At 47.1% G+C, this 19,053-nt stretch overlaps 1 protein-coding gene across 2 annotated transcripts in view; it reads right to left on the bottom strand.

The window, feature by feature from the left end:
* The window catches only part of jarid2b (jumonji, AT rich interactive domain 2b), a 90,395-nt gene extending 71,679 nt beyond the window's left edge, over nucleotides 1-18,716 (bottom strand). For both annotated transcript variants that reach the window (XM_044052135.1, XM_044052136.1), the window contains exon 1: nucleotides 18,115-18,716. In XM_044052135.1, the coding sequence (XP_043908070.1) occupies nucleotides 18,115-18,159 (45 nt within the window). In that variant the 5' untranslated portion in view covers nucleotides 18,160-18,716. The remainder of the gene's footprint in view (nucleotides 1-18,114) is intronic.
* Nucleotides 18,717-19,053: the final 337 nt, after the last annotated feature.

Below are 19,053 nucleotides of genomic sequence, written 5' to 3'. Positions count from 1 at the left end.
AGAATTAATAATAAGGAAAGCAGTAATAACGGAGAAATTTCTGTGCGGCTACGTCATCAGCCGGTGTAGAGTCTGGGAAATACCTCCCGGGGTTTCCTCGCGCTCGTCTCAGGAAAATGACGCTATTACAACAACCACAACAAAGGCTGATGCTGCTCTGCTGCGGACTGGCAACACAGGAGCTGCTGTTTACGTGCAGGAAACCGTTTGGCCGAGTCAACTCTGTGTCAGCGGCGCGGTGCAGAGAAAGACTTTTGAGTAATGCAGGGTCAGAGGTGGAAGCGGAGGAGAGCGTGGATCTGAGTCACCATCGCCCTGAATCACTCTTTCATGTCAGAGTCATCATGTCAACGACAAGGAAATATTTGTGTTCAGATGGAATCAGCAAAAACAAAAAAAGAGAGTGGAGTGTGTTAACAGGAAAAGTTGTGTGGGCACATTGTCATCGAGCTTTGACAAACACAGCCGACAGGTTTCGGAGTGGAAAAGATGATGTTGCCCCTGCTAATGCAAACTGCTGCCAACCCCATTCAAAGATATCCTCACTGCTTCATCAGTGAGACACATGCAGAAACACTCCTGACTTACAGCCTCAGAGAGTTCCTCTCAGGCGGTGATGTACATGGACCTTCCACCTTCTGTTGTTTATACATTTCATCCACAGAAGGAGCCGAGAGCACGTAGAAACTCACATCCTTATCTCTGCAGGGCAGGAGAAAAATGATTTGTGGCGCATTTCTCGTCACCTGAAAACACACAACGCAACATGCACACACTTCTTCAGGGTTCGTTGAGAGCAATCAATCTGTACGGTCTACGCAGAATCTATCGCGTGCCCTTCATTTCACTATGTCAGAGGGAAAACACTCGATCAAAGGGAAAGAAATGACGTGGCACAAGGTGTGTTTGTTTACGCAGAGCCGCTGAGGTCCGCACCGACATTCCTGGCATTCCCGAGGCTACACACTGGATTTTGACCCGAGCAACTCGACAATGAGGAGGAAGACAGGGTGAGAATGAATGTTTCGCAAGACGCCAATGAATAAAAAGGAATAGAAACAAACTCTTTCGGTCGCGTTGGGTGTGTGCACAACTGGCGAAGTGTTGAACTCTACACACCCTCCCCGCTGGAGGTAAAGGGGAGGTTTTGGGGGTGGGGGGGTGGGGGGGCACTGGGACAGGGATTCTAAAAACCACAAATGCCAGGAGGCCAAGGGGATTTATTGACCACAGGGGTAGTCTGGGAGTCTGGAGCCAACACTGGTCTCCAAACCAGACCAACCGGGAAAAGAAGCTGAATTAGTGCAGGAAAGGCCGTAAGGGAGTGTCTGTGCAAGTGTTTCAATAGAGTGTGTGTGTGTGCGTGTACATGTGAGGACACATTTTGATTCAAACCCGCCTGTGAGGACATTTATGACTTTATCAGGACACTGGGTTTAGATTAGGGTTAAGGATTTAGTTAAGGTTAGGGCAAGAGGCCAGGGAATGCATTACGTCTGTGAGTGTCCTCATTGAGAGTGCTGTACATGAATGTGTGTGTGTGTGTGTGTGTGTTTTCCCACAGAGAGGGGTGCCTGTGCCGTGGAGACAGGTTAACTGCCAGTGTCTGCACACAACGGAAGAAGGGCCAGAGCGCTGCCGCCCCAAACATCCGTTATTTAGGGAACAGCCATTGATCTCTGTCTGTCTCTCTCCCTCCCCTCCCCTGCTTGTCCCTTTCTCTCTCTCTACATCTGTTCACTCCCTCACACCTGCTCCCTCACCTTCTCCCCTCCCTATGCTCACCACTTACTCCGTCTCCTCTGCCCGCCTCTCCCAACCAGGCAACGTCAGCGGCGCGACCGCGCGGCAAAATTCACTCTGCGCCGAATTAAAAGTCCTGCTTTTCTTCCCCTTGCCTTCCTCCTCCTCCTCCCTCCTCCTCCCCCTGTAAATGGTGGATCAAGTGGTGAGGAAGGCAAATGGACTCGGTGTAGCCTCGATAGTGTGTTACCGACAGCCACACAGACCACATGCACAACATAAAAGAGGCCCTTGGATCTTTTCCTCCCAAAGATTGCTTTCCCACACAATCAGTCCCATCGCGCTTCGGCAGAATAATGTGAATCACAGGAGACTCATGTTTTTTTTTTCTCTGTACAACTCATGGAATTTTGACGACCGATCGTCAGGGTTTCCCCCAGTTTGCAATCCCTTTGCTATTCGGGTTCCCAGTGATGCGTTGGGACTGTGGGGGAGGACGGTATCCTGTCAGAAAGGCCCAGCATTTCTGTGTGAGCGCTCAGTACAGTAAGGACTCAGTGGGGAGAGAAAGAGGCCGGTACACTGAAGCCATTGTAAGTTCGCCAGCCACCCACACGTGCTCCTAGGCCAGCAGATACAGATACTCTCCTACCACTGCGGGGACAAGAGCCGTGTCTTACATCCACACTATATATAAAACACTATAAAAAGTGCACTATTTAAGTATGTTTTGGCAGCTACGGCGCCAACTTGTGTCAAACCCGCCATTTAAACTTGATGTAATGTTTTATTTGTGTTTACAAAAGGTGTCTGTGGAGCTTTTTCCAGCTCTGACTGAGCCTCTTAATTCAACACCTCAATTAGGCCAATTAAGTACACATACAGAGCAAATGCCATTGTTCACTTTTACTATAAATATAAACGGCTAATAAAAACTATGCATAATGAAACAGTGACGCGGGGGTTAGGAGTTATTTTGTCAACATGTGGGAATACTAGGGAGCGATAGAAGACAATATGACTCAGTTGACCGAACGTCACGCTGAGGCGCGGCTCTCTTAGATGTAAGAGTTGACTGCTGCGTTTAGTCAGTGTAAACAAGCCTTTCATCACATTAGCGCCTACAGACTCGGCAGCTCCTCTGCTGTGTGACACGGAGCTTTGCATTGTATCAGAACAGCTCATCATGCATGTGTGCGTGTGTGTGTGGATCAGCATGGCCTCAGCTTTGCTCATCACACTGGGGGAGTGTGTGGCAATGACTGTTCCAACAGCGCTCCCGCTTGTTCCCACACCTCCGACTAACCGCCATCACATCCGGCACATCTCCAGGTAAAGCAAATTGCCCCTAAGTCAAGTCAAAGGACGGCCCGTTTCAAACACACACACACACACACACACTGTCACAAACACAGTTTCTCGAAGAATTACCATTTACAAGACGTAATGATGTCGTTTGCAGAGCAGAAACAGTATGGTGCCGCTTCTTCTCTCGGTGCGAGTTAATAAGTGAGATCACAGATAGTAAGAGCATGCAGTGGGAGAGGTCGTGTCAAACACGGTGCGAACACATCCAGCGCTATAACGGTAAAAAAAATGTGTCACAAATGTGTGAAGCTCATTTACGCCAATTCGGCTCCGCGTTGAACAAAATCAGAAGTAGCGTGGGATCTCTTTGCTGGAAATGGAGTGTGGCGATGGAGCGCGGTGTGGACCAAAAACAAGAGGCCGTGGATGTGACTACTTTTTGGAAAATCAGCACTGACGTGACAGAGATTTCCCCTCTCGGTGTTCTGTGGTGTCGTCTCATAGTGAAACCAGGTAGTCTTCCTGTCAGTGCGGGCGTGGAGAAGGGGGCGGCGCAGGGGAAAGTAAAGATGAGTAAGACTTCAATAAATGATCTGAAAAGGATGTTTTTCCAAGTTAAGATACAGTAGCTTCCCCCCCTTTATAAACATTTGCCACATGGCAGATTCTTAAAAGGCAGGATCTAAGATTTAGAACGCCAAATATGTCAACTGAGTATTTTTGTTTAATATAACCACAAAGTACTTGGCCTGACCAAACCACAGGAGGCCGAGCAGGAGGCCCCTGTGCTATTACAGGGGAAACCCTGTGCATGTTTGCATGCCAGGCATCTCTCTCCTGCTGGTTTGAATAATTAACTCGGGGCCTGTTTATCCTCCGGGCTTATTCCGAGTTGCTGGACCGTCGACTGTAATTCCTCCAAGTTCTGGCTAAAAATGGGGAAACGGTGCCTGGCTCTTATGGGAGTGTGCCTGAACACACCACACACTTTCTCCTCTACAGGGTGTGAGAGTTTGTGGTTTGTGGTCATTTTAGAAAGAAAACAAGAACGAGATGAAAACAAAATACGCTGTCACAAGACGGGATGATGCACGGTCTCGCTGACACGGGGATTTCTGTTCAGATTTCTCTGAGTCTCGGTGAGGGGGTGCACACGAAGACTCATGATGAGAAATACAGTGTGTGTATGCGGCAGTGACGGTCATGGAAATCTACATCGACGTGAGAAAAGGCAAACGTGAATGTCCATCATTTTCTACATACGAGCTCAATTTAATCAATCTATATAAATAAACCCCGGCTGTAAAAGTAACTTAAACCAAACTAAGTTAGTGAAACTACATATGGTTAACATATAGTTTCACCAAACTGAAGTCACTGCATTTCCAAATCAATGTCTTATTGACGTGACTGGTGGTAAACGGCGCTTTTCATCGTATTTGGCGGATAATTGATTTAAACACATGCTCATCTATACTCATTTGTACGCGCAAAGCATCTTAAAGAGAAAGGGGCTGCTTGTGGTCACGACTCTACTCAAACACGTGCTTCGTTCCCCCGCATAGCAACCGTTACCATTAAAGCTTTACAGTGTTTTCCAATCCACCAGCGCGTCTGCAAAAGACAAATATATGAACACACGACACTTGGCACTAGCATTTTGACAAAATCATTTTTGTAAGATACAGCGTGCGTTTGATTTGTGTACCTGTTCTGCGCGTATAAACGTAGCTATGCAGACTGTGGCTCTCGAAAAGTGTACAACAACATAGCCAAATAGGCTCCGCAGCAATGACAAAGTCATTTAATGACTCCACCTCAAACTGTAGTGTCCCTGGGAAACATGGCAACATGTGCTTTTAAACAATGACAATGAAATAGCTTCATGTCCCAGTGTTACCTTATCCCTGGCCTACTCTCCCCAGCTCCTGTCCCAGATTACCCATCAATCCCATTTTATTCCACAGGCTCAGACAGCCCACCAATCAGATGGCAGGATGGGGAGGAATATGATAGTGGATTGGCTTGTGGGGGGAGAGAGGGGTGGAGCAGCTCAGCCATCCCCTAACAACAGCAGCGTGCTGTGACAGTCAGCATAAGAGACGGAGAGGATTCACTCGTCCGGGTTACTCCTCTCCACTGTATAGTTCTTCTTCCTCCTCCTCCTCGTCCTCCTCTTCGAGAGTCATGCGTGCCAGAGCCCGCCCCTCTTTCTCTGCCTCTCAAAAACTGAGCCCTCCTCACTCACAGTCTGATACTCCCTCACTCCCTCAGCTGTCAGTCTGCATATGACTGCTGACTCTGCTTCTCACAGTGACGCCGAGCACTGAGCTCTGCCATCACACACACACACACACACTCTATGGAAGTTGGGGGGAGGTCAGGTTGGTTCCTGGCGGAAGGAAACAAATTACACACTGCACTACACATGCTCACACACGCAGCTCAGCTCGAGTTCAACGCAGTCTCTCCGCTGACCTACTTCTTTACTGCCACTCAGGGGCAAACACTGGGCACACTCACATTCAGCGTCATTCCACTCTGCCATGGTGTAGGGTTATGTGTCTTCCGTTGTGAGTGACCTCGGGTTTGAGAGATAATGTTGAAGGATCATCTGCTTCTGGAGCTCCAGGTGGTTTCCAGGCAGAACTTGATACGTACAGAGTTTCTGGTTGTTACCGATGCACCTGTGGGGTATTTATTTTAGATGGCATTTGCCACGGTCCTGACTTCATTGGTGGTTAATCACAGCGGTTTGTTGCCGTCACACCTGCGGCTAAAAACAGGTGACTATTAGCAGAGGAGGCGAGGTGCGTCCCACACACACACACAAAGGCGTTATCGCACAGCTCCAACCATTGCACACACACAATCAAGACACAGGAAGCTCACAGAGGGGGAAGCATGTGCCCATTGTCAGGGGGTCTCATGAGCCCCTTGCTCTTTCAGCCCCGACAATAGCTGCACTGATAACACCTACCAGCTAGAGGGACACAAAAGAGGAGGGTGAAGGCCCAGAAAAGGGACAAAGAGAAAAAGAAGACACTGCAACACAGTCCGTCAGTGGATGTTCATTCACTTCCTTGCCTTGTCCGTCACTTTTCTCAGTTAGCAGTCTCAACATGAGAGCAACTTTATTCCCGACTCGTGCGACAGCTAACAGTCCAGCCCGGGGAAAGAAAAAACAACCTGAGCAAAAGTGAAATGAAGAAAGAAAAAAAAAGAAGGAAACAGAAATAACCAGCATCAGTCACCAGTCACACAGTCGATAGGTCAGCGTGGACGCTCGGAATAAACTCAGTGAGTGACAGCTGCCTGCGTAAATCCATCCATCTGACAAGTCTTCCATTCATCGCCGCCCTCGTTTATGGATATAAAATGCAAACTGACTGTTGAGCACGAGACGCATTGTCAAGGGCTTCTTCAATTCCCACACAAGATTGTTATGATTCTTCTCTCGGGAAAAAGAAAAGAGAAAAAGATGTTTTTTTTGCTGAGAAAGGGAGAGAATGATGAACTAGTGTGGAGCATTCTGAAGTGGAGACACAACGGAGGACAGCTAAACGTGGTCAACGTTACATTCTCTACTTTACGACAAAAACACTCCTTCTCATCTCATAACCACAGGAACAGCAAGGAATTCTGGGTCTCGTGTCAACAACAGCTCGCTCCAGGTCTGAAGTAATAAACATCTAATCCCTGTCATGTTACAGGGCCCTTGTGCAGCTCTGGGGCCCCTGAATCGATCAAACCCCCCCATTCCCCATGCGGTGCCCCTGTCAGTGACACAAGTGAATGGAGTAATCAATGGGATTTAGCCTGAGCTACAGATGCAACAACAAGACGAGTGAATGAAAGATAGAGAGCTGAGTGGGTGCACGTGGGTGAATGACTGAGGTAAATCCAGAGAGAGCAGAGTATGAATATGACAAAGATGCACCCGGCAGGAGGGAGACACCGTGAGCGCACCAGCGTGGCTACTGGTCCCACTCGACGCGCCGTGTCACGAGGCTAAACTGCTCTTCTAAATCCTGTAGACACTCATCCCGGGTCAACAAGTCTGACCCCGGTGAAAAACATTATGTTATCAACCTCTTGTGTTTTAGCCACTTGATGTGATACTGCATTACAATTACAGTTGTGCGTGAACCTAATAAAAATAATCAGCCCTTGACTTCCCACTGGGGGCAAACGATTCACACACCATCTCAATTTCCAACGAGCCTGAGCAGGAAAAGAAAGAAGAAGAAAAAAAACGGCACGTCTCGTGAGCCGAAGTTGACACCAAGATTAAAAATTCAATATCGGCCAAGTCACTCGATATCACAGCCATCATATTTCAGCCAAGCTAATCAAATTCACAAGCGTGACCTCCGGGGAATATTAAAAGTGCATATAACATGTGTCACCTCTCAAATGTTTTTGCAGGGGTGGGGGGGGTCCATCCACGCTGATAAATACGGCGCAAAGGCGAGCCAGCAGCAGCAGCAGCAGCAACACATTGACTCCCCATAAAAATGAGCACACAATGCACTTTGCCAGAACAACAGGAGGTTTGATTATGTTACAACAACTCCCGTTCGAAGAAAACAACAATCAGGGTTTAGGTAGCACATTGCAGCCAAGTCAAATGAAAGTAATTGTAGTAAATTTAAAGTAATTAAAGTACATTGTTGCTTGCACGTAGGCCGCCGTTAAATTCATACATCCTTCACCGTGGGGCTGATGGCAGGAGGAGGAGGAGGACGGAGAGAGATAAGCTCCTCCATGTGTCTAAGCAGTTGTGACTCAGTGATCCTGTGGAGGATATGACCCGTCAGTCAAACTGGGAATGGAAGCCAAAAGTTGAAAATGCAAAACGACAACACTTCCTCTCAACACAAGTGTTGCACCGCTAGGGAGCCAGAAGGAGAAACTGTGGCCTTAGAAGGGTTAACCAGCAGCAGGCTGAGCCTAATGCACATTGTCAGGCAGATAAGATTACGCGCTGGTGCGGCGGTTAACAGAAGCCGCCGCACTTCTCCACTGGCAGTTGACGGGACGAGCAGACGCATGTGGCCCGAATGTGGTCACAGAATGAAATATTCCGAGCATAATAGGGACAAGGGTTCCACCGGCCTCTGTGGTCAGCCTCTCAATGGGTCAACGGCAACGTCCAAAACTGGCAAACAACAATCCTCTTGACCAGTGATAATCTAAGCTGACGCTGGCGCTGCGACCACAAATGATCCTGACGCAAGGCCGCGAGTTCGAAACATGTACGGGAGAAAGAAATCACTTAAGAAGGAAGCCATGTCTGTCATGTGAACAGGGCCTGCACATACTAGAGTGAGAACAGCTGCAACACACTGTGGTTAAAGACAAGCTTCAACATCTTTTTTAATAAAGCTCAGAAATGTTAGGATTAGACGTTTCATCTACGCACACCACACTGTGCGCGACTGTTCGTTTGCAACACACACACACCTAGACCGTCGCGGTGCAACATCCACAGCTCCTATTGTCTCTGCTTGTTCTACTGCAGCCAACACCGTTTCAAAACCTGTGTGTGTTTGTGTGTGTTGCTGTATGACTGCAGATTACCCTGCAGCCAGAGAGCATTATGAAACAAAGCCAAGGCTTAGACAAGGGAGTTCCTCACTGTTTAGGGAAGTGTAGTGAAGGAGTCCATCCTCTGGCACGGCGACTGCCACACACACACACACACACACACACAGACACGAGGCAATTAAGAAATGATTTTCACCTCCCAGCTTTGGACAAAACCCCTCGTACCTCCGCCCAACCCCGTCCTCCACTACTGCACACAAAGGCAAAGTCTATGACGCCTGAGGGGCCCAGAGGGCGGCAACGACGGCACACAGTGGACAGAGAGCGGGGAAGGTGAGAGAGATTGGCAAGAGCAGAGGAAACACGAAAAAGCCATTCCTGACTAGGTAAAGGAAAACTCTGTAAAAGCAAAAAGGAATCGGCAGAGTGGAGAGGTTGGTGAGAGAAGGCAAATAATGGCCTTGGTGGAAGGTAGAATAAATGTGATGCATGAGAGGCAATCATGAGAGAGAGAGAGAAAGGTGCTTACATGTCCTAATAGCAGGATTTATCACTGTACTTGACTTCACAGGCGGCCTGGGCTCGGGATTATATATTATATATACATATTTATTTAAAATAAAGCTCAAAGAGTAAGAAAATAAGAATTATTTAAACCATATACAAGTTCATGCTCCACCAGGTATAGTTTAAATCTCCGTAAGTGTTTAGGTTGAGCGAGCCAGAGTTGTTAAAACCTATGTGTGTGTGTGTGTATGTGTTAGAGACAACACCAGTAAATCAACGGGGGCAGCGGCGCTCGACCGAAGAAGCCTCAAGGACCACGTTGCGAAAACCTCTTTCGCACTGAAATAAGAGGGATTTTCAAACCCACGTGAAGCTGCTAAAGAAAGGTGAAGCCAGGAGATAATTCCAATAAAAAAGTGGCGAAAAAACATGTTTAACGGTTCGTTTCGCCGGCGAGAACGAGGTTAATCATTGAAGCGTCCTAACGAGTCGCGCTACTTCACCATCAGCAGATATAAATAAAGGCAACTGCTTCGAAATAGAATTCATTAATACGTTAGTGGACGCTGAGAAACAAGTTCACGTATCACCACAACCCCCAGAAGTGAGACACAATTTGAAATCAGCAGTTAATCTATGCTTGACTGACTACTATGAGTGATCTAAAACTCTACAACTTCATTCCAGTGACTAAAATGTAGAGGGTGATTGCTGAAAACGAAAAGGACCACGGGTAAATGTAAAATATCTGCGCCACTGTCAGGAAATGAGCCAACACTTGTAATAGCTTTCCAGTATCTTATGACTGTAGAAATGTACTGAGCAGATGTTACAACAGCAAGTACAAGGAAACCGTATTGTTCAATAAGGAACATGATCAAAAAAAACATTTTCATTTCTCCTGAAACTGAAAATAGCCGCGCACTAAATGTCTTCCTTTATTTTAAAAAGAAAAGCCCTTAATGTGTTTTAATTTTCTCCCTTTTCACTGCTACATACCTGATGTTTGACTTTGTCGTCACGCAGCCACGAGACACAGGGGGAGGTTACGAGAGAGTAGAAAGTGGCTGGGGACATGGTACTTTCTTGTCACCATGGTAACTTCCTGCTAGTTGTGAGCCGAAAAGTGAGCACGCGCACCACTCACACTTTGATTCAACCAGTGGTTACCTCATTTCCTCTCCACATTCTCAAACAATTCAATCTAAAAACAGCAAAGGGCTTTTTCAGGTGCCGCAGTTTCGACGCACAGTTATCACAACAGTCGTCACAACAGTCGACACAACAGAGTAGACGACAGGTCTCGCCCCCCACCATCTCACTGATGAGATGGTGCCTAATTTGGTTATTTCCATCCTCTTAGATGTCTTCTCACAGGTTGTGATTTCCATTGTTGGCCCTCCCCCCCCCAGGCCGTGTAATGTTTGATCCAGGGCCAGGGGACACTGACCAGACATTCAGCCCAGACTCTGGCGCCCTTCCCTCAGTGTACCATGCACTCTAGCCCCCTGCTGTGAGGCCTGGAGGAAATCACATAGCCAGGAGAATTGAAAAAAAAAAAAGCTGTTCTCTATTGAGTGGAGTTTACTAAAGGGGTGGGATGGTGGGGAGACAATACCTTTGACTCACCCTGCTTCTCTCTGCGGATGAACTTAAAAAGCACCTATTGCTCAGAAAAAGAATAGAAGAATCAATAAGGGAAGAGAAAAGTGAAATCAATATTTCTACACTGACGACTCACACCGCAGGAACAACCCCTAGTGCTTCACATGAAAAAGGATTTAAATGATGAACGGCATTAGAGGAAAAACAAGAATCAAAATAAAAAAACGTTTCATAACAGCAGAGAACAGATATGTTTAACGCTAAAACTAAACTAAAGACCGACCAGCTGGAAAAGCCTGCATGTGCATGTGTATATTAGTGCAAGATCAAACTGCGGCTGAAGAACAAATCAAAACAAACACAGATGAAAGAATGAGAGGTGTCCACTGAGGCCCAGAGAAGAGAAGCGCAAAACTACCTACAACCTAATCATGAATCATCGTTCCAGTCTGATCTTTAAAAGGCACATGCAAGCGCAGCTAAAGCCGAGCGCAGCTTGCCAATCGTGCAGCGGCTCCTCCTCAATTCTGCAGCTAGCCCATGGTGAAAAATAAGCCCGCTACTTCCGTCCACGCTCCTCCAGCGCTATCCCACAGCAAAGCCCCCGACGCCTCTCTCCTCGCTTTGTAGCTGCGCTGAGTAATAGAGTGAATTGAGCCCGAGCAGGAGGAGGTGAGCGAGATAGAGTGGAACGGAGCAGATGCACTTGGTATTCTATTACGAGACAAGATGGGGGAAGTAATGCATTTCTCATGGCAGAGGGAGGATGGGGATGTAGGATAGATGCAAACACAATGTGTATATATTGACCTACGAGTCAAATAAACCATTTATCCTGCCACTTACACTCGTCAACCACCGACCACGACTACCTCCTATTTTCTCACATATGAGCAGACATGGGAACCAGCCGCGCCCCCATGTCCAACCATGTTTCAGCATTAAAACGCACTCCGGCCCAGTTCTGTAAATACAGACTGGAATACATTATCTGTGAGAGCGAGGGCCAGATTCACTCAACACCTTTTTAGTAATCACTCATTTTCCTCGTCAAGTCCAAAAAAAGACACAAGATAAACAAGTGCTGTTTTGTCTTGAATGAACACGCTTCGTACGAAACCCATTTATGCCGCGACGCATTCTCAACATCTCTACCTTTCTTTTGCGGCATCATTCAGCCGCGACAACGTAAACGATCAGTGCTCTGAGGAGCGTCCTCAAACACAAGAGGGCAAATGCTTGTCGAAATAGGTCTGCGTTCAAGAGCTCTGCTTGAAATCCACATAAGAAAAAGCTGCAAATTCATATAGATGATGATAAATCTATATTTTTGTAAGAGTTAACACTGGAAAAGACCCTCATGAGGGATTAAATGAGAGCGCTGTGCATCTGCCAAGTCAACGCTGGACTTGGCCAGTGGTTTGTTGGCAGGAAGGACCGCCGCTCTATCATAGGACTCATAAATGGTAGAAGGCTCATGAGACCATAAAGCCTGAATGTGTAATGAATGGGAAAATGAATATGGGTCAGAATACAGCTTTTTTTTTTGTTTCCTCTCTTTTCTTTTGAGAAGCCAAATGGCAGAACGATTCAAGATTTCCTAATCTTAGCATCACTGTCCAGACACTTTATGACGCCGAATCCTGCAAGAATCGCACTGGCATATGTCTGACACTGACACTGAGGCGGAAAGAGAGCCGAGTAACGGGGGATCGATACTGACTGAGCGCCCGCTCCGTGTCTTCACCCCCCTCCCCGAGGCTTAATTCACTGGATGTGTAAAGACGACGGCGTCACAATAGGGGATAAGACAGGATTGACCACAGGATGAAAATGTAAGGAGTGTGTATTAAACTGACGCAGGCGGTCGAGGGGTTTGTCCTCGACATGTACACGACAGTCATTAAAAGGCTAATGCCAGACTAAGCTGCGATAGCTCGGCGATTCAAAAAAAAAAATAATTGAATGTCTCCCATTTTAGCTTGACACAGAAAAACTGTCAATTCTTTTCATTTCATTCTTCTATTGCTGAATGTCCTTCATTGGTCCTCATAAGAGCTGCAAGTCCAAAGACAAAGCTAAAGTGTTGATTCAGCTTCATAAGGATCCTGAACGGATAAGCTGTGGCAACCACACACACACACACACACACACAGAGAGCCTCTCGGGGCCTGACCAGCTGTCTTGCTCCCCCCCCCCATCTTCGTCCAAACCCACAGGAGCAGGAGGATATAAATCACTCGCCAGAATTAAGATGAGCGTGGAGGGAGCGCACGTGGTGTAGGCCTACGTGACAAACACACCCACGCGCATTGGCCGCCCCGCGACAGCGCCGCGTCCAAACCCTGCCTCGCGTCCAACGCACAGAGCATACGCCGTGGAACACCTACGCAGGGATACGATTACGTCACCCCGCCGCTTTATGTCATTACTCCGTCGAGGCCCACACGCGTGACACGCAGCACAGTTGGCCTTAAAAGCGGTTTATCTCACCTGCACCTCGAGACCTTTGCCTCCCTGTGTGTGTGTGTGTGTGTGTGTGTGCTGGTACGAGCAAAAAGCCCGAGATAGCTCTCTGTGCCAACAGCTGATAAGAGAAAAGGGCATGTTGCATAACGTAGTTTGTCCCGCGAGCTTGTGTGTGTGTGACACAATTCAGAAGGAAACAGACACAAGAGAAGAACGGAGGAAGCAGAGAGAGAAGGGTAAAGAGTCTGTATTTGTGTTAGATCAGAAACAAGGAGGAAAAAAACGGTAAAAGTGGTGATGCATTCGACCGCTCAACGTCCATCGCCGATGTAAATCGCAGCCGGCACCGCACAGAGTGCTTGTAATAATGCAGATAACTTTCTGCTGGGAAAGCAGACCTTAAACGGCGGGGGTGGAGAGGGGAGGGGAGGAGCTTTTCCATCCCATCATTTCCGTACAAACTTAATAAAAACGTAAATGCATCAGCATGAGGAGGCGGGGACGTGCAGTGGCAGTGTTTGTCGAGTTAGCAGGTCTCAGAAGAGAGGCGTGATGAGGCCAAAGGGACGCGAGGCTGGGCCTGCAGTGTGGGAAGAACTGCTTCCTCCCTGCGTTAACACAACATCGTCGAGGCCTGGAAGTCATTAATTACCACACACACACACACTCTCAAAAAATGAAATGGCTACCAAGACACAAAGAGACATAAGGCAGCAGAGTACATCTGTATGTTTTTTAGTCCACATTGTGTGAAGTATGTTGTATGCTTTGTTCTCTCGACACAGCATGAGGGACACAAACTAATCCATTGTGTTAAAATAGCTGGCAATCTTTCTGAAGGACTTTTACGCTCTTGGCAGTTACTTTAATGCCACATTGATTAAAAGAAAAGGAAATAAGTGAGTGACGTTACCTCTGACTTAAAAAGTGCCATCCTTTGTTTCGCTCTGTGTAATGCTATATCTGCGACATCCTGGTTTCAGAACTTGAGTCATCGCTTCATACTTTGCACCGGGGGATTCATTCATAGAAAAACATATGTAAAGTGACACAGTGAGGACGAAGCAGCTCGTACGGAAAAGGCGCTTTCGTGGTTTCCCGTCGTGGCTCTCACAGGTGCCAGGTGGAACGTAAACAAGAGTGAGCGCCGGCAAATCCACGGGCAGTAAAACGCTGCTTTTGCCACAGTACACTTTGATATGCCTCGGGTAGCCATAGTGACGGGGGGGGAGGTTGGAAAGTGAACCTTGCCATGTTGCACACGTGAGGAGAGGGGAGCCTATGAAAGAAGAATTTGCATTGAAACATTAGGTTAAATGAAGCGCAGTGACGCTCGGGCACGGTGAAAAAACAACCCCGTGACCCTCTCTTCATGGTCCTACATGAGGCCCACATTTCATTTGGACAGCCCCAGAACGAGAGAGTGAGACGGAGAGAGGGGAGATAAAGAGAGGAAAAGGAGGAGTGGAGGGGGGTGCCTTTGCACTCCCCACTCTGCCCCCACTCTCTGTTTTTGTTTCCTCTTTTTGTGCATGCTCAACGCACACACTCACAGTGCAATGGATTTTCAACTTGGCCCTCATCAGTTGTGCGCCTGATGAAACAAACACTGACAGCCTCTTTACATTTGTAAAGGCCCCTGCAGCAGCTGTGCTTGTCCCACACACACCACGCATGCACACAAACACACACACACACACACACAACCTTTGAATCGGAGGCCTAGCCCCAGCTGGGGCCTACAGGAAGAGCCGACTCTGCACAAAATGGCCCTGGCTGCTCTCTGCCGTGCTCTTCTGCTGTTCTCTCTTACATGCGTTCACTCACGCACACACACGCACATACACACGCGCGCACACACACACACACAGAGCACACGTGTGTGTGTGTCACATTAGTTTGTTGTACCTCGATCTTTACTCAGCACCTGACCCTTAAGCTTGAGACACACCAACAAACTTACAAAGAAAAGTGCAAACTTGCTCCTGCAGCGTCAGTCGAGTCTCTGAAATGACAACTTTTAACTGTAATTATCGAGCTTAATTTGGCTCCCCCCCCCTTTCCTCACATTAACATTTCCTGGTGGAAAATTACAATCGCCTCGCCTAGTTTGCCTTTTATTAAGGACTCGTAACCCTGTTTCCAATCATTTTATGACTGGCAAATTTTAATATCATTGGCAGATAGTGGGTGTTTGTTGGGCATGAGGTGGGGACGGGGAGGGGGTAACATCTCACACCCATGTTTCAGGGGAAATGGTTAAGCCAAGCATGTATAATTGTCTTACGCTAATTAAAGGGGGGATATGGGGGGAGGGGGAGGAGCAGTAGCCAAGAGTCCTGTCTCAAAGCCGAGGGACTGGGACTCCTCCAGGTTGTTGTAGAAATGCACATTTGTGAGCCTTATTGGTCCAAGTCAAGACTTAATGCATCAGCCGCAGCTGCCGAGAGCACGACAGATGTGACGAGCAAACACACACACACACACACAGAGAAACAGTGAAACATGAATCAATTTCCCTTGCTCGGATTCTCTGGCTCCACTCACAATTATACAACAAAGTTATGAATGGACTGAATAAAAAAAAAAGAAAAGAGTGTGACACTGATGTAGTCTGGCTCAATTGTCAAGTTAGTCATCATTTCAATGGAACATCCCGTTTGCTTAATTCAGAGCCTTACAAACTTGACAGGATCCAAATGTTTTAGTGTTGTAGTAGAAATAAGATTCACTCCTCCACACTCCAAATTACAGTTAGTCGATACCGTTGTGGTTAAGCGCGTCTCATTCTCGCCAACCTCAATGCTGACTCGGAGGACAAGTACTTTCTTTCTTTCTTCTTTTTTTTTTCAAAAGCGTATTTGTGTACATTTAAGTGTACGTGTGTTACTTCCTACGATGATAATATTCATACTCATTCTGATTAACTGGTGGTAAGTGGGTGTACTTTTGGAGATGTCGGCAGGCAAAAAAAAAGTTTGAAAAGTTCTTGAGAAATTCCTCTTTGACTTGCTTATGCATAAAATAAATTTACTTCACTAAAAAAAAAAGGGGGAAATCATAAATGAGTGATTACAAGCGAGTGAACACATGGGACAAAAACATGTTTGCGTTGTTCTGTCATCGCTCACTTGCAAACCAAACCTGTTGCTCACTTTTACCCTTTTTTTTGAATAATTTCCTTTGAACACGAAAAGATACAGTTGTGCTTTCAGTCTCACAGATCAGCAAGGGGAAGCACACACTTTACACAAGACACTCCACATGTCTGTCTGTCTGTCTGTCTGCTGGTGTTGGTTGTTGTGTGGGGTCTGCTCTCCTGACTCCCATTAGACACGTGACCATAATTCATGGCAACAATGCATACGTGGATCAAAAAAAAATGAGGGGGTGCAACAAAGTTAAAAGCCCCGTGCACAGAGGCCCTGCGTGAAAAATGTTCCACGGGCAACTTAGTGCAGCGAGTCACACTCTTTAAAAAACAACACTCCTGAAATGAGGCCAAAAGGGTGTTTTGATCAGGAGACCACGACCCGAACAGGGACCACAGCCATTGAACCCCCACAGTTGTATTTCACAGCCATTTCTCCTCGTAAAAATCACCAGTGTTTGCAGAAAGAAAATGGTTGCTTCGTGGTGTCGCTTCATACATGAGCCTCTGCAATGCGACTGCACACAGCAGCTTTGCAGGAGAGAGAGGGAGAGGGAGAGAGGGAGACTCACAGACCGCGATCAGTGTCTGTGTGTCTGTGTAGAGAGCTGCAGATCAGAGGCACAGGACGAGAGCCAAACACTTTCAAGCTAATCCCAATGTAGTGCTGCAGAAAAAAACCAGGAGTTATCCCCTCAGTGTGCTGCTGCAGCAGGGGTCACACACACACACACACACACACGGAGCTGGGAAATTCATAAGGAACCAGAAAAGATCCACTGGGATCCTGAACACAACACTCGAAGCAACAACAACACGCACAGGAACCCACGAGTGTCCCTGGATCGTTTCAAGAGCGAAGTGGATCAATGTGCTGAATTGCATGACCCACCCACCCCCCTTCTTTCTCCTCCTCTTCGTGGAGAAAACTGAAGAGCCACAACAGTCGGCGAAACATGTCGATGTGCCAGCCTTTAAACAAGATATATATATATGTATATATACACACACACACACACACACACAAGAGCAAGAGACAGCCCACGTGTGACTTTAGATCCAGCACAGTGGATCGTTCCCTTGCACATGTTTATTGTCAGCAGGGTGAGGGGCTGCAGGTTTAAAGCGCAGGAGGAAAAAAAAATGCTCAGCATGGGACGAAATGGAAGCCGAAATAGCTGAGCCATGGCCGACAGGCTCGTCTTCTTCGCGTCTCTGAATAGGAAGGAGAACCGTGAGCGAACAAAAGCCTTCCCCCGTTAAACACTTTGCCAAGTCTCCTTTTTTTTTTTTTTAATATAATTTATTTATTTAATTGCCATAAAACCCTTTATGGCGTTATCACGCAGCCAGGACTCACAATCCATCCCCGCATCACGCGTAGAAAAAAAACCCCGAGTCAAAAAAATGAGCGAAGTGATCCTTCTCTCCCCTCCTCCTCCTCCTTCTCCTCCTCCTTCTCCTCAAAGCAGCAGCCGATGTTCAAACAGCCTAAAACATGTAGGGTGTCGAAGAAAACGCTGCAACACAGACGCCGAATAAACGCCACTGTCTCTTTAAATTAAAAGCACCGGAGTGTGGACACGTTGAGTTAACTTGTCGCCGTTGTCCTTTTAAAAAAGAAGACGAGATTTGACCCACATAAGCGCACAGGCTGTGTGCTGGTAACCTTCACAGTCCCTGATGAAAGTTTATGCGTTTTCATCAAAGCAAACTTGAATAAAGCGGCCGCAAAAACACACACAAGAGAAAAAAAAAAGGGGCAACGTGTTTGTACTTACATATTTCTTTTGAATGATATTCCTCTTAGGTCTTTCCTTGCTCATTATGAAATCCCAAAAATAAAAATGTTTGGCTATAGAGAGAATGGCCACATGAATGTCTTTTCTTTGCCTCTCGCCTCCTCTCCCGGAGCAGCCACCAAGTGACGATTTAAATCCCCGGCTCTGTGGCGGAAAAGCTCGCTGGGCTTCTCTGCACGATTCCTCCCGTCGCTGTTTCCCTGCTTCAGCCGCTCGGGTGTGTTTAAATATCCCCCCGGAAAAGATCAAGGGCCGACGACGACGACGACGACGAGCGGAGACGGACCGAAGCCAAACTCACTCGGGGTTAACATAGTCAAAACAAACGCACAACAATAAGTTCCATTCGCCAGAGCAGCTCGGCTTCTCGTCTCTGCGCACTCACTCCCGGCTCTTTTCAAATACATGAATATGCGTGAGGCGGTGTCAACAAGTCACATCTTGCGTGGGCCACGGACACGACGGGGAAATGAATAAATAAAAAAAATGAAAAAATAAAACGTCAGGTCACGTCTGCTTTCTCTTCCTCTTGTTTTGGCTGGAGCCTGCGGACGACGAGTGAGCTCTCCAGCGGCTCTGCTCTACTGAGTGAGAGCAGCTCCTTTCTTCCTCAGCCTCAGCCTCTCAGCCTATCACGTCCTCCAGCATTCAGCGGCAACTTCAAACTCCCACTGAGACAACCCCTCACGCACCAAACACCAACAAATATCCCCGTATCATCCTCTTTTATGGACTTACGCCGCCTTTTGTGATGGTTTCCATGCGCACACTTCTTAATCATCATGGTCCTCAACGTTAAACTGCGTGATTTAATAACGTTTGTCTCAGATACACGATTTAATTCATCCTTCTTAAAAAACACACACATATACGCCTCATTTAGACTTAAAGCAACACTATGCAACTTTTATAGACCTT

Source organism: Solea senegalensis, linkage group LG20 (assembly GCF_019176455.1).
Source record: "Solea senegalensis isolate Sse05_10M linkage group LG20, IFAPA_SoseM_1, whole genome shotgun sequence".
NCBI lineage: Eukaryota > Metazoa > Chordata > Actinopteri > Pleuronectiformes > Soleidae > Solea > Solea senegalensis.
Note: the sequence above shows the minus strand (reverse complement) of the source record. Positions and strands in the feature narration are given on the sequence as shown.